Source organism: Engystomops pustulosus, chromosome 6, assembly GCF_040894005.1.
Source record: "Engystomops pustulosus chromosome 6, aEngPut4.maternal, whole genome shotgun sequence".
Taxonomy (NCBI): Eukaryota; Metazoa; Chordata; class Amphibia; order Anura; family Leptodactylidae; genus Engystomops; species Engystomops pustulosus.
Window position 1 is genome coordinate 145,070,816 of NC_092416.1, and position 20,609 is coordinate 145,091,424.

A 20,609-nucleotide genomic window follows, 5' to 3' on the forward strand; every position below is an offset into this window, starting at 1 on the left:
TAATTCCTTTAAAGAAGATCTACCATTTGTTTTTATGCATTGTGAACCAAACATACCTTGAGAATGCTGTAGCTACACTGAAGCACATATTTTGTTTAATCCCTGAACTGAGTGGTTCTGCTCAAAAAACAATTATAAAATTCAGGAAATCTGGATGCATCCTGGTAAACACATTACATGCAGCAATCAATTACTTCTGCCTGTCAGGGACAACACAGTGAATACAGTGGGGCACATTTACTTACCCTTCCGGGGGAATTCACCAAAAGTACATTGTCCGATGATTATGCACTGTGCCGCGATTCACTAAGATCCTGCGCCCGATATCCTGCATGTGTCGCTTCCCCACTCAGGTCTGCCAGAGTTCACCTTCTTCTTCCTGGTGCATGTAAGTGCATTGGATTGCGATTTCAAAGTTAAATCTCGCGCTCAGACCGAAGCAGTCAGATCGTCTGACAGCACGCCCCGTTTTCTGTTGCATGAAAGCTGGCACAGCTGCGCCAAAATCCAATTGCATGCAACACAATCCGCTGCTAAATACCTGTCACAGCCGTGCAATCCCCAAAAATGTTGTTAAATCTGAATAAAGTGCGGCCGCGTATCCTTAGTACATAAGCCCCAGCGTTTCTGAAGCAGTGCATAATTAGGGTAAGAGGAGAGGCACCGGGACACCCACCGGAGCGACAGAGCCTCATTATCATAATGTTATCATTGTTTTTGATGCAAAACCATTAGGTCCAGGGATTAAACAAGATATGTTTCTGCATCAGTGTAGCTACAGCATTATCAAGGTGAGTTTGGTTCACAATGCATAAAAGCAAATGGTAGATTTCCTTAAAGTTAATTCTTCCCCTTGGATATTCTATAAGAAGCCATTGCTTGCGGGGAGGTCAGGCTGTCAGGACTTATAGCAATCTGGAATGGACGGGAAAGTTACGTGGATATCCACATGAAACAGACCTCATAAAATATCCATTAGCACCTCCACAGGGGCTGTGATCCCAATTCCAATACTAGGGAGCAGCAATTCTGGCCTGTAATAAATAAGTATAGGGCATCTTACTGTATAAATAGACAGATTTGTTGTCCAAAGCAACCTTTTTGGAAAATATATATGATATCTCTCCTCCCCAGAAACATGTATTTATCATGATGCTGTATAAATATAACTGAAGCTACATTGTAGTGGTGCTGTGTCTATTTGTTGTAATTAGTTTGTGCTATATCTCTACAGATATATGTACAGATATATCACATGCCACTTTTAGCACAGAAAGAATGGAATGTGCCAATTTGGTGTTTTTTTCCTATTACATTTGATCACATACATGATCTTTTTTATGGTTTGTACTTATGACAGGTTATGGTTTTAACAGTGCAGTAAAGGCACATTTTCACAGCAAATTATAAAATGTGATGACTTACACTATATACAGCTGAATCAAGACCAGGTCCTTTAAAGGAAACCTAGCACCACGATTCTACCTATAAAGGTATGACGGGTGGTAGGTGGGTGTATGGGACGTGAGGATAGCCCTTTTTAGAGCTAATCCTCACGTCCCGGCTATCTTTTAGAAAACTTTTCTCCTCCTACTCTTACATCTTCAGTGCACAGCTCCTTGTAGCTGCGCGCCCTTGTCCGAGATGCCGGAGTTCTGAGCATGTGCAGTAGCTCCGGCCTCGGAGCTGTGGCCGGCTTCTCAGACAAGGGCTGAAGATGTAAGATTAGGAGGAGAAAAGAGGCTACTGGGGCATGGAGTGGCCGCAATGTGTAGCCTCATGTCCGTCTACTCCACACCCCAGTAGCCACTTAACAAAATTTACATATTAGCCTAATAAAGTTTTCTAAAAGATAGCCGGGACGTGAGGATTAGCTCTAAAAAGGGCTATCCTCACATCCCATACATCCACCTACCACCCGTTCTACCTTTATAGGTAGAATCATGGTGGTAGGTTCCCTTTAAGTGCAACCCTACGGTGTTGATCCATAGAAGCAATGAATCTCTGCAACCAGCAGAACAAGTCCAATACAGCTACCAAATGTTCTGTGGTTCATGGACCAAACACAAGTGTAGTGATATGACAAATATGACAATTAGAAGTACAGACAGTCCCCAGATTACATACAAGATAGGTTCCATAGGTTTGTTCTTAAGTCAAATTTGTATGTAAGTTGGCACTGTATATTTGATCATTGTAGATCCAGACAAAGCCTCAGTGACAATTGGAGTTTCAAAATTTTTTGCTGTAATTGGACCAAGGATTATCAATAAAGCTTCATTACAGACACCTTACAGCTGATCATTGCAGTCTGGGACTATAGTAACATCCAGAGAGTTCCACCAGAGGTCACATTGGGGAGAGGGGTCCATCTTTAACTAGGGGTCTCAAATATCTACTTCTCATAATATGTGATTACTTTTAAGAAAGACCAAGTTCCATAGTCTCACACTCCTGTCTATGCTGATTGCACGACTCCCCTTACTTTTTGAAGATTCACTTTGTAATTCCTAAGTGAATAAACTCTGTTTAATAGATTTCTGCACCGTATATCTATCTATATATATATATATATATATATATATATATATATATTTTTTTATTTTTTTTTTTACCTTAGATTAACCATAGTTGTTCCCATGGTTTTCTTTACCACTTTTTTTTTTTTTTTTTATAAAATACAGTATTATGAGCTGCTCCTGGTGCAAGGAGTAAATGTTAAACCAAATTGATCCATTGTTTAGAGAAAATAATAATAATGATAAATAATAATTCTTTATTTATATAGCGCACACAGATAACGCAGCGCTGCATAATGTCAATTTGGTCCCTGTCCCTATGGGGCTCACAATCTAAACAACCTAACAGTATGTTTTGGAGATGTTGCCTTGTAGTCGTGAGGTCCTGTATTCGAGTTTAACTAAGGTCCCTTGAACACAAACTGGGATCTTTCTGGATGTATATGGGATTGCACTCCTACATATCTCTGACACATCCAATGTATTGCTAGAAGATACTAAAAAAAGAGGTAGTAGCTCAGAGCTGTGAAAATCAACCATAAAAATCTGACATAACTTGGATCACACCAGGATTACAAAAGTGGGTACTTGGATAGCACTAGGATTGAATTTTGACATAAAAAGTATCGGATTGTACAATTGATCCATGGGCACCTGGCCTAAGAGTCTGTATGGCCTTCCATGATGTAAAACATACAGATTATCATTGAATAGGTGGTACTGTGAGCTTGTAGGGGGCACAATGATGGAACCCAACAGTTTTGTGCCCACATTCCATGTTCTGGATCTGTAAGGTCGCCTGTGATTGGCTGCCGTTCTCTAAGACAGTCTGATATAATATACATGTAGCCATTATCAGCAACACAGCGATCCGTTACGTAAATTTGGCTTATAAAGGGTTAAATGTTATTCTAAAAGCGATTTTAAGTTTCCACATGTCTCTCTTCTATTTACAAATGGCGAAGAATACGATATGATGAAACTCCACTATGTAGTGTACCAGACACTGCCCCCTAGCGATACCTCCCGTATCTGCAGCTTCCTTCTGTATCTGTCGTGTTCTCTCCAGCCCCTCTCCTGTGATTAGTGGACTCTGTGTATGGGCGGAGCGTCGTCACTGGCATTCTTACCTGTGATTGGTGGAAAACCGTATGTCCGGTACACGTGTCCTTATAGTCACCGGAGCCGGGATGCAGGTTTGTCCGTGACGGGAGGGAGAGGGGGTGATCAGTGTACGGTGCAGAGTCAGTGGTAGTGTCGTGTATAACATGTGCCAGGCAGGGTGTAGGCCTGGATGTGTGCAGCTGTCACGGAACTACTAGTCCCAGCATGCACCGGGTGCTGCCAGGGGGGGGGGGGCACTGCCAGTATCTGCTCTGACACCTGATAATTGTATAGCACTACTAGTCCCAGCATGCACCGGGCACTGCCAGTCTCTGCTCTGACACCTGATAATTGTATAGCACTACTAGTCCCAGCATGCACCGGGCACTGCCAGTCTCTGCTCTGGCACCTGATAATTGTATAGCACTTCTAGTCCCAGCATGCACCGGGCACTGCCAGTCTCTGCTCTGGCACCTGATAATTGTATAGCACTACTAGTCCCAGCATGCACCGGGGGGCACTGCCAGTCTCTGCTCTGACACCTGATAATCTTATAGCACTACTAGTCCCAGCATGCACCGGGCACTGCCAGTCTCTGCTCTGACACCTGATAATTGTATAGCACTACTAGTCCCAGCATGCACCGGGCACTGCCAGTCTCTGCTCTGGCACCTGATAATTGTATAGCACTTCTAGTCCCAGCATGCACCGGGCACTGCCAGTCTCTGCTCTGGCACCTGATAATTGTATAGCACTACTAGTCCCAGCATGCACCGGGGGGCACTGCCAGTCTCTGCTCTGACACCTGATAATCTTATAGCACTACTAGTCCCAGCATGCACCGGGCACTGCCAGTCTCTGCTCTGGCACCTGATAATTGTATAGCACTACTAGTCCCAGCATGCACCGGGCACTGCCAGTCTCTGCCCTGGCACCTGATAATTGTATAGCACTACTAGTCCCAGCATGCACCGGGCACTGCCAGTCTCTGCCCTGGCACCTGATAATTGTATAGCACTACTAGTCCCAGCATGCACCGGGCACTTTACTAGTCCCAGCATGCACCGGGCACTGCCAGAGTCTCAGCTGGAGATCATATAAAACTACTGGCCCCACCATGCAGTCTGGCAGTATCTACTATCATGGCCTGTAGCTCATATAGAACTACTAGTCCCAGCATGTATTGGGGCTGCCAGTCACTTTGTAGCTGGTATATAAAACATGCTATAGTTTGTCTTACAAGAATGGGGGAGAAACTTTAACGACCATATTCATGATAGAGCCGAAACTGCTTCAAGAAGCTGAACTGCAGTATCAGGAACAGGCCACTACACAAAGATCGGAGCTGTACTTATGACTCCATTTGTTGATTTGGTGTTGGATAGGTCATCAATAGCGTGAAACCACTGGAAAATCCCTTTAATTTTATTGCATTGTAAATGCAAATGTTAACCATAATGTGATTAGGAAAATCACCTGTCCTTAGCAGTTTAATGTAAACACAACTAAACGGCAATGTGTGAACGCGCCCTTAGAGCCCCATCTTTGTGCAACTCCCTTCAGTTTATAGTGGATGTGCATGATTTTTCAGTTTGTTAAAATTTAGGGGGGTCCCAGTGCTGTTCCCATTCCGATGCTGATGACTTCTTCTCCAGACAGTGTAATGTTTAGGGGCCACAGTGAAGTATATATCATAGGTGCTGATTTCTTGTCTTACAGGACATACAAAATGTGCCCATTGACATCCAGACCGGCAAATTGCTGGGTAAGTTGAGGTTGTGGCTCATCAGTAACACGATTGCATTACTTAATTTAACCAATATTATTATTTACTATTTTTTATACTTGTCCTCTGTTCCTCCCCACAAATTGTAAAATATTCAGCTGTAAATGAACACCACTAGGGGGCAGATGTGTATATTTATCCTGTTCTGGTTAATCAGAGGGTAATACAGCGGTACACGGATTTATAGCTGTGTAATAAGTGTGACAATGTATTAATTAGATGTGATGGAACACATAGCCTTATACTGTGTGAGGAGGTATCCCAGTGTCATTGTTATTCCTTGTCCATCATCTGATGGTGGTCCGAATGCTAGGACCCAATCTGATCATGTAAACGGGGTGCCCATTCCCCTAGTTAATGGTGCAGTAGCTGTTAGACATTTAATGTCTGTGAGAGAGCACATGTATCCAAAACATGTGGTCCTCATTATCCATCCCTTGCGTTACAGTTGAATTACATATGTGATCGGAACAAGCCCCGCTCCGTTGTTCCAATAAAAACCGCAATTCTACCGTAACATGCAAGTGCAGCCTGAAGCATCCAAGCAAAGCACTTGGCTACTCCTGGCACTCTCTGCTTTGTCAATAAGGAGGAATACCCCTTTAAGATGCTATACTTGAGTGGTGGAACTAAGGGGGAATTAATACTGGGGGCACGCATCTTTACTGTGTGGGAGGCTTTTCTTACTGTTTGTGGGAACTGAGGGGACTTATTTGCTGTGTGTGGGCACTACAGGGTCATCATTAAAGTGGGAACATTATTTCTATGTGCCATAGAGGAAATAAAGGGCTCTGGGCATAAAGAGGGCAGTAGTGTAACTAGGAGAGCCAGGGCCCCACAGAAGGCTTCTGCATGGGGCCCCCTTTCCATTTAAAATATATATATATACTGTTAAAAAAAAATAAAAGAAACACTCAAATAACACATCCTAGATCTGTATGAAAGTTGAATGTGCTGACAACAATTTTTTTCTTATCCCATCCTGGAAAACGTATTTGCATATTGATGTGTAGGGTAACAAAGCGATGACTCGCTGTATTACAAATTCAAGTATATTAGGAAATCTCCAAATATTTATGTTACTGTGTGGTCACACGCGATTCTATTAGTCACTTTCTGACATGACATAAAATGAAAAGAAAGTGTTTTATCTTTTTCATTCTATTCCACACAGATTGGTTGGTTGATCGAAGACACTGCGCCCTCAAGTGGCAGAGCAATGTACTGCAGATAAGGGAGAAGGTCAACCAAGCGCTTCAGGACATGCCAGAACATGAGGATATCCGGAACCTTCTGTCAGGAACATGTGAGATACCGGAGATGTGCTGATTATATGTCACCTATACAGCTGGGCATCATAGAAATTATCTGTAAAAGTTTTTTATTCTCCAAAGTCATTTTTATTCTCAGTGTCAGCAGTCTACGTAGAGTATTATGTGTAGATTTTTGTGTGTGCAATTTTCCTTATGGAAAATGTGCAACATAACACAGTAGCAGTGTATTTTTTCAGTACAGTTCTATTTAGGAACAAATTGTATAACATCATACAGCACAGGTGCTCAGTGGTTAGCACTACAGCTTTGCAGTGCTGGGGACCTGGGTTCAAGTCCCATCCAGGTCAACATCTGCAAAGAGTTTGTATGTTCTCTCTGTGTTTGCGTGGGTTTCCTCCAGGTCCTCTGGTTTCCTTCCACACTTAAAAAACATACTGCTAGGTTGATTAGATTGTGATCCCCATTGGGGACAGGGACAGATTTGGCAAGCTATATGTAGCTCTATATTTGGCAAGCTCTATATAAATATTGAAATTATTATTATCACAATTATTATTGCTAAATACATTGAACCTGAAGATGTTTCCCCGCCTTGATGCGGTATATGCTCTCTGGCAAAGATATGAAGAATCAGAAAAATGTTATCCAGGACATCCAGAGGATTCTAACTATCATTTTTTTCTCATCTCAGATATCAATTACTTCCACTGCTTAAAAATTGTTGAGATATTGAAGGGAACTGAAGCTGCGACCAGAAACCTTTTTGGAAGATACTCTTCTCAGAGGATGAAGGTAGGACAGGTGCTACCTATCACAAGGGGTCCATGCAGTATGGGGTGTGTCTCATTGGCTTCCATATGCAGAGTATAGCATTATGTTATATGAAACCCAATGGGAACTGCACGCTGTTCTTATATTATAAGAAACTCACAGCACAAAAGCTTAGCTATATATACTGTAATATCAGGGGATGTAAGGGAAGAAACAAATTTCGGATTTGGTGAAAAGATGACACTTTTTTTTGTCATCCAGTGTTACCTACACAAGAGAATACATTCCAGTCATTGCAGACTATTAATACTGACAATAAACTGCTTGTGAATACACAGTTCATGTCTGTGGAACTAGAATGACCATGTTGTATTTCATTTGCATATGATTTACATGTAGCCAAATCACTGTCTGTCACTTGTCTCCCAGTGTATGTGGCTTCTTTATTCAGCCTTCGCGTCAAGGAACTGAACTGCAGTTCCCAGGAGACCCCCACTGGTCTGCTATGGATGCCCTATCCTATGGATATGTTAGCAATATCTTAAAGGGAACCTGTCACCAGGGGGCTCTTTTTCACTGGTGACAGGTTCCAATAGAGACTGGACAGTACATAGCAAGCATGTTTTTAACTATTCTTGACATTACTTGGTTTTAGAAATATGCACTGGTAAACTTTACCTGGCTCCTGGCCAGCTTGAGCTCCTGAGTCCTGGGGGGTTGTGCTTTTGAAATGGGTGTCTGCTTGCTCAAATCCTTGTTATGCGCCCCCCCCCCCCCCGCTCATTATTATTTACCCTAAACACCCTCCCCCATATTGCTTCTATTCACCCTTCGACTCATGATGTGGGCTCACCGGACAAGCGAACCTTGCACTTTCTCTGTGAGCCCTGTAACTCCAACATCCGCAGTGGGCAGCGAGGCAGCTTGCTCACTGTGCATGTGTCACTTTGCTATGCTGTCTTACTACTGCGAGGAGGTACAGAAACTGGGTAGTGAGTTTGCGTACCTCCTCACTGCCTAGAGAGACAGCTTACCGAAGTGTGAGCAACACAGCAAGCCGACTCACTGCGCATGTCAGAGTTAAGCCCCTTCTACACTGGCGTTTTTCACGCGCGAGTTCTGCGCGTGCATTTGACGCGCAGAACTTGCATTGCACTCTGTCCCATTGTATTCAATGGCTCTTTCTCCATTAGCGTTGTTTTTGACGCGCGTGCTTGCGTTCGTTTGCACGCGCGTCAAAATCGCAGCATGCTCTATTTTTGCGAGTCACGCGCAATTTTCACGCCCCATTCAAGTCTATGGAGATGCATCAAGAACGCATTGCACTCGCAATCATTGCAAGTGCAATGCGAGTGCAATGCGTTTTAAACGTAATGGTTGCTAGGTGACCAGAATAACAGTATTTCCCCTGCTCGCGAACGATCATTTAATTAAAAAAACACAATGAAGAACAGTGAAGAATAGAATAAAACCAGTGAAAACAGTGACCACAGGATCATTTAAGAGAAAAACACAGTGCAGAACACAGTGCAGAATAGATTACAGATGTTCGGCACATCTGCTTACTTGTCGGGAGATACGCGCGGAACGGTGCGGCCAAAATAGCATGTGAAGAACAATATATATGTGTGAAGAACACATTGCAGATGTATTTAAACATCTGCAATTTGTTCTTCACACACATATATATTGTTCTTCACATGCTATTTTGTTCGCACCGTTCCGCGCGTATCTCCCGACAAGTAAGCAGATGTGCCGAACATCTGTAATCTATTCTGCACTGTGTTCTGCACTGTGTTTTTCTCTTAAATGATCCTGTGTTCACTGTGTTCACTGTTTTTATTCTATTCTTCACTGTTCTTCACATCTGCTAACTTGTCGGGAGATAATATACACGCGGAACAGTGAAGAATAGATCGCAGATGTTTGCAACTTATCAGAAGACATTATTTTTTCATTAAATAACCCATTTTAATCCCAAACCATGGTCCCTTTGAAAAATGCTCGATTCTCCCATTGACTCGCGCGTGAAAAATGCGCCGAAAACGCAAAAAAAACGCTAACAACACGCGCGTGAAAAACGCTAATTACTCCAAGGAAAAATGGAACAAAAACGCAGCCAAAAACGTCAGTTTTTCACGCATTGCACCCTGACGTGAAACGCAACGCTAGTGTGGAAGAGGCCTTACTGGGCTCACCGCGCTAATTTGAAGCTTGCTTGTGCAATGAGCCTACGTATATGAGAATATAGGAGGGGGTTTGGGGTAAATAATAATGAGCAGGCAGCGAGCATATTGAGGTGATCGTTACCATTTCAAAAACGCAACCTCTGGGACTTAGGAACGCGAGCTGACAGAGAGCCAGGTAGAGTTTGAGTGCTTATTTCTAAAACCAAGTAATGTAGAGAATGGTTAGAAATGCAACATCCCTAGCCTTTTTCTCTTGGGGCCTGGAGACAGCCGGGGCCCGGAATACCGGGGTGGCAGGCGGTTGTGGCCTAGGCACGCTAGTGTCACGGTGCTTGGTATGGGGAACCGGTGGGCTGTCCTACAGCCTGGCAGGTCTCCAGCAGGGTGGTGTTGGCAAGAAATGATGTAGAGGGAGAGACTGTTATAGCGGATCTCCCTGGGGCAACCCTTTGGGGTCTGGAGTATGAGTCCCTGTGTGGTGGATAGGGTGCCCGTGATGGTGACAGCCATAATAGCAGGGAGCAGACGGAGGCAGACGTTGTCTAAAAGCAACTTACAGTTCTTTATTGGAACCAACAGGAACAGTGGATAACGTGCCAAACGAATCTTGACAATGGTAACAGGCTGGGGATGCACTTGGAGAGGGAACCACAGGGATTGATCACCAGCCTGGATGCAAGGGCAGGCTGGGAGATAGCTGAGTCCTAGTAGGATGCTTCAGCTTGTCCTGGGTTACTTCAGATATCACCTTAAAGGTAGGATGATACCCCTTTTCTCTCACTAACTCCTCAGAGCTATACTGTCTCGCTGCTTGGTCTGACTGACTAGTGTTTCGGACTGACTTTTGTCAGACTGGACTCCTGAGTGACTGTGCTCTCTGTCTCTCCTCACTAGACTGACTGAACTGACTGTTGGCACTCTCCAACCATCACTTCTCCTCAGCTCCTGGTCAGGTGGTGGTTACTCCTCCATCCCAGCTTACAATACAATATTATAACAGGTGTGATTGGCTGATGGAATGACATCACATTAAACAATTAACTCCTGCCTTACCAGGCAGGATCTACCGCTGCAGTGTTCCCCGTGTTGTGTAGTGACCTGCTGTGGGGATGATCAGACTCCACACAGGTTGCGAGCTACATATTGGGACGTATGCGCAACAACCACTCTGCCTTGCAATGGCAGGGATGTTGCAGAAACATGATTGTTATGTACTGTTCAGCCTCCATTGGAACCTGTCACCAGTGAAAAAGAGCCCCCTGGTGACAGGTTCCCTTTAAAGGTGGGAAAAAAACCCTTGTTGGCAGATCAAGCGCATATTAAAAAACTAAACCTTTCCAATGTGGAAGAGAACATATAATGTATGTACTGTATTCTGCATGTAACTTATACACATGCTTTTTTATGCTTAAGGACTGGCAGGAGGTGATATCCCTGTATCAGGCAGACAATACCTATCTGGGTGAGCATTTCAGATTGTCTTTAATGTTATACATATGTTAGATATAAAGTAAATGCCATGCATGGTTCTCACCTGGTCTTCCCTCTCAGTTTTTGCTGAACTCCTCCATCATTTTAGGGTGGATTTATCAGGCATTTATAAAAATGGGTACAGTAAACGGGCAATGGCCTTGTTTGAAATGAGTGTTGTATGTCTGTCTGGGGGAGTGGGATCAGTTAGGTCGATGTATTTGTGGAAGGATCAACTGATTGAAGACAACTGCCAATCTGAACAGACACTCTGCTTCATTAAATGGCCAAACTCTTTAAGAACTGTACCGGGAAATGGGGGAGGTCGGGTTTTGAGGGGTAAGAAGGGGAATCTGTTATGTTTTTGTTCTTAGTGTTGTAAATGGAAAATGTGATGTCAGATGTTAATAAAAAAAAATCTGATTGAAAAAAAAGTCATGGTCCATCGATACAGCTGCTTGTCACATGATATTAATCAGGCATGACCACTGCTGCACACTGAGCGCCCAACCATCAGTTTTATCCTTTGTTAATCTCTAAATCATTGAGAATATATACATTATGAGAGAAAAGTTTTTCTTTCTCTGCATACTTGCCTGCTCTCGTGCTCCCTCCATTCCTGATGAAATGATTTTCACTTTCCTGAATTGAATTTTGCTAGCAAGAGTACATAGAAATCTACAGAGAGGGGAGGGGGCGCAGTGAGTCATCCAGCAGCTTAAAGATGACTAAAATCGCACACACATACTGCACAGGGGGAAACTGCTATAAGATTTAGAATATAAAACCTATGTACATGTTTTTATGCAGTGGAACTGAATGGTTTTTTTTGCCCTCTCTAGCGGAGTGTGGGACTCTGTTGATGCGTAATGTCAGCTATGAAATCCCCGCTCTGAGGAAACAGATCACTCGGTGTCAGCAACTTGTGGTAGAATGTGAGCGGCGGGCAGAAGAGTGTGTGCGCGGAGCGGCCGATCAGCGGGACCAGTATTACAGCAGTTGTAAGCGTTATGGTATCAGTGTAAGTGTGAAGGATATGTATCCTATATGTAGTTCTGTATACCTATCCTGTGCATAGTACAATGCACATATCAGACCTAAATGTATACTTGATCCTGAAAGCATTTGTGCCGAAATTCCAGTTATGGCATCACATCCTAGGCAATGTTACTATAGTAAGTTCAAGCAGACACTCAGAACATAACTGACCACAAATCCCATCAGTTTGGAGAAATGACAGTCTATTGAGTATGAGATTCACCTGACAGTCCCGCAATGTCGTCCATTTATGGAAGCGAACATGAGTCATGTCCAATGTGTTGTTACCTCTTCTGAAGATATGGGTCACATCTCAGCATCTTAAAGGACATCAACCAACAGATTTTCTGAGCAAACTTACTCGCTTGTTACATCTGTCAGGGGGTGACCTCCCTTTTGTTATCTCCTGGAACATTGGCATTCTTTTAAAAAACACTTAAAATATTCAATTAATCCAGAGGTGTTCCGGGCATTGTCATCCGAGTGCCTCGGCTCCACCGTCTGCTAATATATGCTGCCCCATCCGTGTTCAGTGCAGCCTGCTCCTGCCCGCCGGTCGTAACATCAGAGGATCAGTGGGCGGGAGTAGGCTGCCATGAACGTGGAGGGGGCGATATATGTTAGGAGGTGGTTTTGCTGAGAAGCACTCGGACGATGTTGCCTGGAGCACCTCCAGTTTGTTTGAATATTTTTTTTAAGTGATTTTTAAAAGAATGACAATGTTCCGGAGATAACAAAAGCAGTTTGCATTGTTTTTAGTAAACGTGGGCCTTTCTGTATCTGCCCTGAAGCTGAGTCAAATTAAGGCTGTCCACAGTTCCCATGATTCCTGGAGTAATTTAGCAGTAAAAACAGTCAGATTCCAACAAGTAAATCCACTGAACACTACATAGTGTACGCACCGGATCCATATAGTGACTAGCCTAGCAGCTTCATGTTCACATGAATGAACATGGAGAATGTAGTAAACAGTACAAACCAGCAGTGAAACAGTACCATAGAGTTTATACGTGTTATGTCTATGTTATGTGAGAGCTAGGGGTTAACAAGTTTCTCTGTTAGAAAATGTAAAGAATGTGGAAGAGGGGGCTTCAGAGAAGTCTATGACACAGCATAAGTTGCAAAGAACGGCAGTTTTGCAGAATCACAAACTGGGATGGAGGGACTGATGAGGAACAGGGAAGATAGTGTACCTCACTGTTGGCCTAGCTGGCACAGTGGCAGTGGTGTTAGTCTAGCTGCTGGCCTAGCTGGCACAGTGGTAGTGATGTTAGCCTAGCTGCTGGACTGGCTGGCACAGTGGCAATGGTAAAGACTACTATTCCTAGTCATCAGGCCAGACCCACGTGCCACTGGCTGCTTAAAAAAATACTACTTGCCTTTCGGTGCCCTCCGGTATCCAGCGCTGCTGTCACTCCGGTCCGGGCGCCATGTAAACAAACATGGCCGCCGGAGCAGCACAGGATTCAGCTTCCGGCCGGCCGTGGCCGGGCACGCCTACCTGCCCCTATTCACAGCATTGTGTATGGGGGCCGGAAGGTTGTCAGGTCCGGCCGGAAGCTGATACCGGAGGACCCTCTCCCGGCCACCTTAAGTTTTTTTTCAGAACTCGGACAACCCCTTTAAGTACTAAGGGGGGCAGGATCAGGATCATGCAGTGCAGCTCCTGAAAAGCATGCTGCACGGAAAATGCGGCCCTGCTTACACGTTTATACAGCTGTAGCCTCACTTTAATTTCTCTCCTACGCAGGGGGAAGATGTACGTAAGGAGCTTCAGATGTTGGTGCGTGATGTCCCAGCAGACCTAAGACAAGTTGGGTCAGATGCTGCCAGTCTCCTACCTGCAATTCAGTTGTATCAGGCCTGCGTGTCTTATGTCTGTGATGGGTAAGCTGTAGAGCCATGCCTTGATATGGGCAGTATTTGCATAGAATTTGTATGTTCTAATGTTTGTGTGTCCCAGACTTGCACTTTTCTTAATTGTCCTGTCCTCTTGGAGCTACAATAAAAAATGAGTCATTCTTTTTTGCCCTTTAGCTCCCCTGAACAGGCCCTTCCTCTCGTCCGATATGTGCAGGAACATGGAGACACCACAGTATATCAGTGGCGAACAGGACAAGTCCCAGTGAAAGTAGAACGGCCAGAAGTGGAGGAGGTTGAGGAGGTTTCCATTCCCAAAGAAGAAGGAGATGTAAGAGTAGGCTAATGTCCTAGAAGTCTACGATCAGTGCCACTTTAATCCTTATCATCTCCATTTATTGTCAGATCGACTGGGGAGATATGGGGCTAACTACAGAGACTCCAGCAATGCAGACGTCAGAGGAAGTAGATTGGGGGATTGTTTCAGAAACTGAGGTAAGATGCTTATATTTTACAGAGGAACAATTTTAGGGAAATTTTAAGCAGGTTGCACATGACCGTGGTTGGTCCATGAATCACAGACTGTGCAGTGCCCTGTTTCAAGGACCGACCACAGTATAGGAATTCTGAACATCATAGTTATACACTCACTGGCCACTTTATTAGGTACACCTGTCCAACTGCTCGTTAACACTTAATTTCTAATCAGCCAATAACATGGCGGAAACTCATTGCATTTAGGCATGTAGACATGGTCAAGACAATCTCCTGCAGTTCAAACCGAGCATCAGTATGGGGAAGAAAGGTGATTTGAGTGCCTTTGAACGTGGCATGGTTGTTGGTGCCGGAAGGACTGGTCTGAGTATGTCAGAAACTGCTGATCTACTGGGATTTTCACGCACAACCATCTCTAGGGTTTACAGAGAATGGTCCGAGAGAGAAAAAACATCCAGTGAGCGGCAGTTCTGTGGGCGGAAATGCCTTGTTGATGCCAGAGGTCAGAGGAGAATGGGCAGACTGGTTCGAGCTGATAGAAAGGCAACAGTGACTCAAATCGCCACCCGTTACAACCAAGGTAGGCAGAAGAGCATCTCTGAATGCACAGTACGTCGAACTTTGAGGCAGATGGGCTACAGCAGCAGAAGACCACACCGGGTGCCACTCCTTTCAGCTAATAACAGGAAACTGAGGCTACAATTTGCACAAGCTCAACGAAATTGGACAGTAGAAGATTGGAAAAACGTTGCCTGGTCTGATGAGTCTCGATTTCTGCTGCGACATTCGGATGGTAGGGTCAGAATTTGGCGTCAACAACATGAAAGCATGGATCCATCCTGCCTTGTATCAACGGTTCAGGCTGGTGCTGGTGGTGTCATATATGGTGGTGGTGGTGTGGGGAATATTTTCTTGGCACTCTTTGGGCCCCTTGGTACCAATTGAGCATCGTTGCAACGCCACAGCCTACCTGAGTATTGTTGCTGACCATGTCCATCCCTTTATGACCACAATGTACCCAACATCTGATGGCTACTTTCAGCAGGATAATGCGCCATGTCATAAAGCTGGAATCATCTCAGACTGGTTTCTTGAATATGACAATGAGTTCACTGTACTCAAATGGCCTCCACAGTCACCAGATCTCAATCCAATAGAGCATCTTTGGGATGTGGTGGAACGGGAGATTCACATCATGGATGTGCAGCCGACAAATCTGCGGCAACTGTGTGATGCCATCATGTCAATATGGACCAAAATCACCTTGTTGAATCTATGCCACGAAGAATTGAGGCAGTTCTGAAGGCAAAAGAACTAGCATGGTGTACCTAATAAAGTGGCCGGTGAGTGTATATGATACAAGGCGTCCCAGCTCCCATGCTAAACCACAATGCAGTTCATGCAGTTTTTTGGAGAAGAAGGGACTCTCTGTATCACATATGATTGCTTAGAGTCCCAACCCCTGCACTGTGTTCATTCCATGAGATCCACTTGTTAAAGGGGTTATTCAGTGTTAAAGATAACCTGTCACCAGGAGACCCATTTTTAGCACTCCCCCAGTCCCCACAGAGCAAAGTACATACACTGCCAAAGTGTTTTTGTATTAAAAATAGGTTTTACAGAAAAAAAGATATGTTATATTGTACCTTTCATTAGCATCTGCTGTGTGACTAGGCACTCGTCTCCTGGGAGTGGCTGGAAAGGAGCAGTTTCCCCCACCCCCACCCTTGGGAAACAGCTTCTCCATGTGTCCATGTGGCAGAGTATGTACTATGCCCTGTGGGGAGTGGGGGAGTGCTAAAAATGGGTCTCCTGGTGACAGGTTCCCTTTAAGGTTCTTCCATAGTGATCTGTTTGTGGGGGTCCTACTTTTGGTACCTACTGTAGTATACTATAGAAGGTGGACCCCAAGACGTTACCAAGTAAACCCATTTCTGCAAACACAATCACAGGCTGTCGATGGATAGTCATGAAATCCGGGGCCTGGAAAAGACTTCCAGCTTTCTTTGGATTTTAGTCCCTGACACTTACATGCAATAAAAAAAAACTACAGCATAAAATCTTTGACACATAGTGCCACAAAATATGTAGAAAAATGTAAATAAAAAAGTTGCATAAAAGAAGAGAAGCACCTTTTTTTATCTATTTTATGTATTTTTATCTTTTTGTAAAAAAGAAAAATGTAGAAATCTAGAAGTTGGCTTTACAGCATACGACACTGCGCCCACGGTCACATCCAGTATTATCTTAACAGTTAAATAATGATGGTGAACATTAAAATAACATCCACTCACTGAAACAGCATATAAAATATTTGATTATTTTTTTAGGTTACTGCAGCTGATGGCATAGTCTGGGACACAGAAGAAGCTGTGTCTGGTGCAATCATCACTGTGTTGGAAGATGGACATGATGGTGAGACCTAAAACTGAAGACCGTTAATGGAAGATGGTCATTATTATAAGACAGATGTGGGTCCAGTCCTTCCTGATTGTATCTTAAAGGAAAACTTCCACCAGAAATCTATTTATCAAAGCAGACCCAGGGGCAGATTCCCCTTGCAGATGTGATCCAGTGATAAAGGAATGCTTGCCCTCCTCGTTCTTTTTTATTATATGCTAATAAGCATATGATATAGGTGAAGCCTTTGCAGTAGCTCCTGATCCCCCGCTATAGAAGTTAGCAGCAAGACGGGAATCATGACACCGGCTTCCTACTATATTGCGTAGCTGAAATGCACAGCTTCCAGATACCAGATGCTAGGGAGATACCCCAGTAGGGATTTTAAGTGACAAAGGATGGCAAACCTTTCATCAAAGACACCCTCTGCATCTCCCCTGCATGGGGAATCTGCCCCTGAATCTACTCCGGTGAGTAGATTCCCTGTGGTAGTTTTCCTTTGAATAAATAATAATCTTCACTCATTGAATATTTATGGTAGATATGCCATAAACATCGCAGAGGGGGAATAATCAGTCACATGTTGGTTTCTGGAGACGGTGTAAGCCTACCTAGCCATGAACAGGCTGCAAACATTGGATGCATGCCATATGTCGGCAAAAACGGTCCATGTGTCATCGGTATATCAATCAATTTTGCAAATCCGCAAAAGTAATAGAAGAATGGTAACTTATGTTACTGGCTTGTCCTAAGCTCTATAAGGGTCACACACTTGTGTTTCCTATATACTGATCATGGTTGACACCTATATGTCGTTTGTGTTACATTCTTTGCCTTCTTCTAAGGGAAGGACCGAGCTGTAAACATTGGCAGGAATAGGACCTACTCTTAGATTTCTACAGCCAGATGTAACATTTAATAAAAAAGATGTTCATCTTTGTTTGTGCCCTCCTGACTTGTCTGCTTCCCTCAGTCCCTCCAGGTGTGGCACGAGGACCTGATGCCTTCACAGTGCTGGAAAACACGGACACTCGGAATCAGTTTGTGGATGAATTAATGGAGGTGACAGCATCTTATTCCACCATATGTCTTTGTCCTGTGTCTTATCTTCTTCTTGTATTATGTTGCTTCCAGCAGGTTCTTTATACCCTTTCTTCACATATATTTTCTTTGCATACTCTCTCTCTCCCTCCCTTCTCATCCTCTATATTTTATCATCTTTGTTCTGCAGCTTGTATTATACGTTCTCTCTCTTACCCAAGTCTTAGTTTGTCTGAATACTTCTGCCACAATATGTCCTCTTTTTTTAAAATTTCTATTCTCTTCCCTTGATGACCAAATGCTGTCCTTTCCTTCTTTGCCTTGGTCCTTGTTAATCTTTTGTCTTATATATATATATTTTTTTTTTTCTAGTTGGAGCTTTTCCTTGTTCATTGGCTGCAGGATATGGAAGGGGACACTGACATTGTCACTGTCACACAGTTTCAGACAGCCCCACCCATTCTGCAGGGTCAGACTCGAAATAAAATTGAAGCCATGTTATCGCAAGTTCGAAACTTAATTGGACACTTAACAGATGTGAAAATGCGCCATCTTTTCCTGATTCTTGCATCTCCTCGGTTTGTGTGATCTGTTTTACTATTTAGTTCCTACTTGCTAGAATCATGGACAGAACTTAGCCTTTGTGTTTTATAAGGTCAGGGTCCTGCTTGGCATCGGGATATGTTAATATTACGTTTTTCTGCAGGTATGTTGATCGTGTTACAGATCTACTAAGACAGCGCCTAAAGCAAGCAGAGCTCTTAGAGAGGAAAAGAGAGGCTTGGTTGGAGAGGGGAAAGTCAGCAGAGGAGGAGAGGGAGAGCATGGAACCTAAGCTTTCACTTCTTCAAGAAAGGAGTCGAGAACTGCAGAAGCAGGTAAGTGTTAAGTGCTAGGGGAAAGTTTAGACTTAAAGGGAACCTGTCACAAGGATTTACAGAACAAACCACCAACAGTTTATGCACAAAGGTGACAGTATTACAATGATGTCCTTCTATATTCTAGTAGATTTAGCACTATACAGAAAAAGAACAGTGGGGGAGATTTATCATACACCCGAGTGTGATAAAGCCCCACCGCCACAACAGATAGATCATGAGGGATGGATCTCATGATGTATCCGCCGGCCATGCAAAACTACAGCAGGTCCGACCTGGCATAGTTTTTATTAAAAATCTGCAAACATTCAGTGGTGAATGTTTATAGATTTTCAAATGGCATGAAGGTGGCGTAGTTGCCACATGGCATGAAGGTGGCATAGGTGTCAGAATAATCGCAATTTCTTGCAGTGTGACAAAAAAACTGGTGTAGAAGCATTGATAAATTTCCCCCAGTGAATTCCATATTCTAATGACCTGTAAGGAGTCACAGCAGCAGAGAAGAGTCATGGTAGGCAGGCCCGGCGCCAGCACCCGGCCAACCCAGGCAAGTGCCGGGGCCCCGGGGTACTGGAGGGGCCCACTCGGGCCCCCGGATCAATAGTACCAGTGTCGCTATAAGACACTGGTACAATTGATCACCATCCGGATCGATCACTTTTCTGCCTTGATGCTGCGCTGGTCGGGAGTGCAGCATAGAGGCAGAATCTAAAACTCACCTGTCCCGGTTCCCACGATGTGGCGCTCCGCAGGGTATGCGATGGGACGGCTCTGAAGCCGGCGCACATGATGACGTTCAGTGTGTCCGCAGGGGGAGGGGGGGGGTTCAGTGTGTCCGCAGAGGAGGGGGGGGGGTCAGTGTGTCCGCAGGTGGAAGGGGGGTAGTCAGTGTGTCCGCAGGGGGAGGGTGGGCAGTGTGGCCACTGGAGGGCTCTGTCGCCCAGGGGCCCACTAAAACCTGGAGCCGGCCCTGATGGTAGGATGTTCCCTCCATTCTTTATTGATGTCCTATAGCCCATAGGCAGAGCAGTAGGTACTTTTGGTGATGTATTTATATAGGATATTAGTCAAAACATTATGGGTCCGGCCAGTGTGACTCTACTCGGCACCTGTGACTCCTTACAGGTCATTTAAAAAATATATGTCCAGATGTTATTTTTTTGAAACTGTGCCCTAATAATTACAATATCTTTCTGTTCAGATTGAGCTAAAATTTGTAACAATAATGTCTTCATTTTCCTTTCAGATTGAAGCAGATATATCTCGAAGATACAACAACCGCCCTGTGAAACTGATCGGCACTGGACTTTGAAAGTCATTGTGTGACCTCTGAGTTTGGTTTCTGCATTAAAACCCCATGTTTATAAGGTGTATAACGGTGTCCTGTCCTTTAAAGTGGTATCATTTACAAATGACAATGACACACTTCACCTTACCTCTTTGACCTGTGTGCTTTTTGACCATTTTGTGGATGACACGTTCCCTCTCCCTCCTTGCTCCTCTCACCTAGTACCACACTGCACCACGCACGCCTCTCTCCTCTTCCTGGCTCCCTAATTACATCCCATCAGAATGACGAGTGACCTGTCACTGCTCATTATTCTGGCTGCTCATTATCTCGCTTCTTTGGGGGGAGTCGCACCCTCCAGCTGGACACTGAGTGATGGCATCTATTAATCAGCGGGCTCACGGAGCCATACCTGTAAGCACATCGCGCAGCTCTGCCAGGGGGTGGGATGCTGTGATTTGTCGTGTTCTGACTGGGTGAGTTTACAAATGACGCT

General features: G+C 44.3%; 1 protein-coding gene across 1 annotated transcript; it reads left to right on the top strand.

Annotated features, from left to right (window-relative positions):
• Nucleotides 1-3,611: 3,611 nt before the first annotated feature.
• On the top strand, nt 3,612-20,201 carry CDK5RAP3 (CDK5 regulatory subunit associated protein 3). Its single transcript, XM_072111615.1, has 14 exons — nt 3,612-3,715; nt 5,343-5,388; nt 6,584-6,715; nt 7,375-7,475; nt 11,057-11,105; nt 11,956-12,134; nt 13,902-14,038; nt 14,189-14,342; nt 14,417-14,506; nt 16,837-16,921; nt 17,880-17,968; nt 18,320-18,525; nt 18,654-18,825; nt 20,072-20,201. The coding sequence occupies exons 1-14, from the start codon at nt 3,671-3,673 to the stop codon at nt 20,135-20,137; spliced, it is 1,551 nt and encodes a 516-aa protein (XP_071967716.1). The 5' UTR covers nt 3,612-3,670; the 3' UTR covers nt 20,138-20,201.
• Nucleotides 20,202-20,609: the final 408 nt, after the last annotated feature.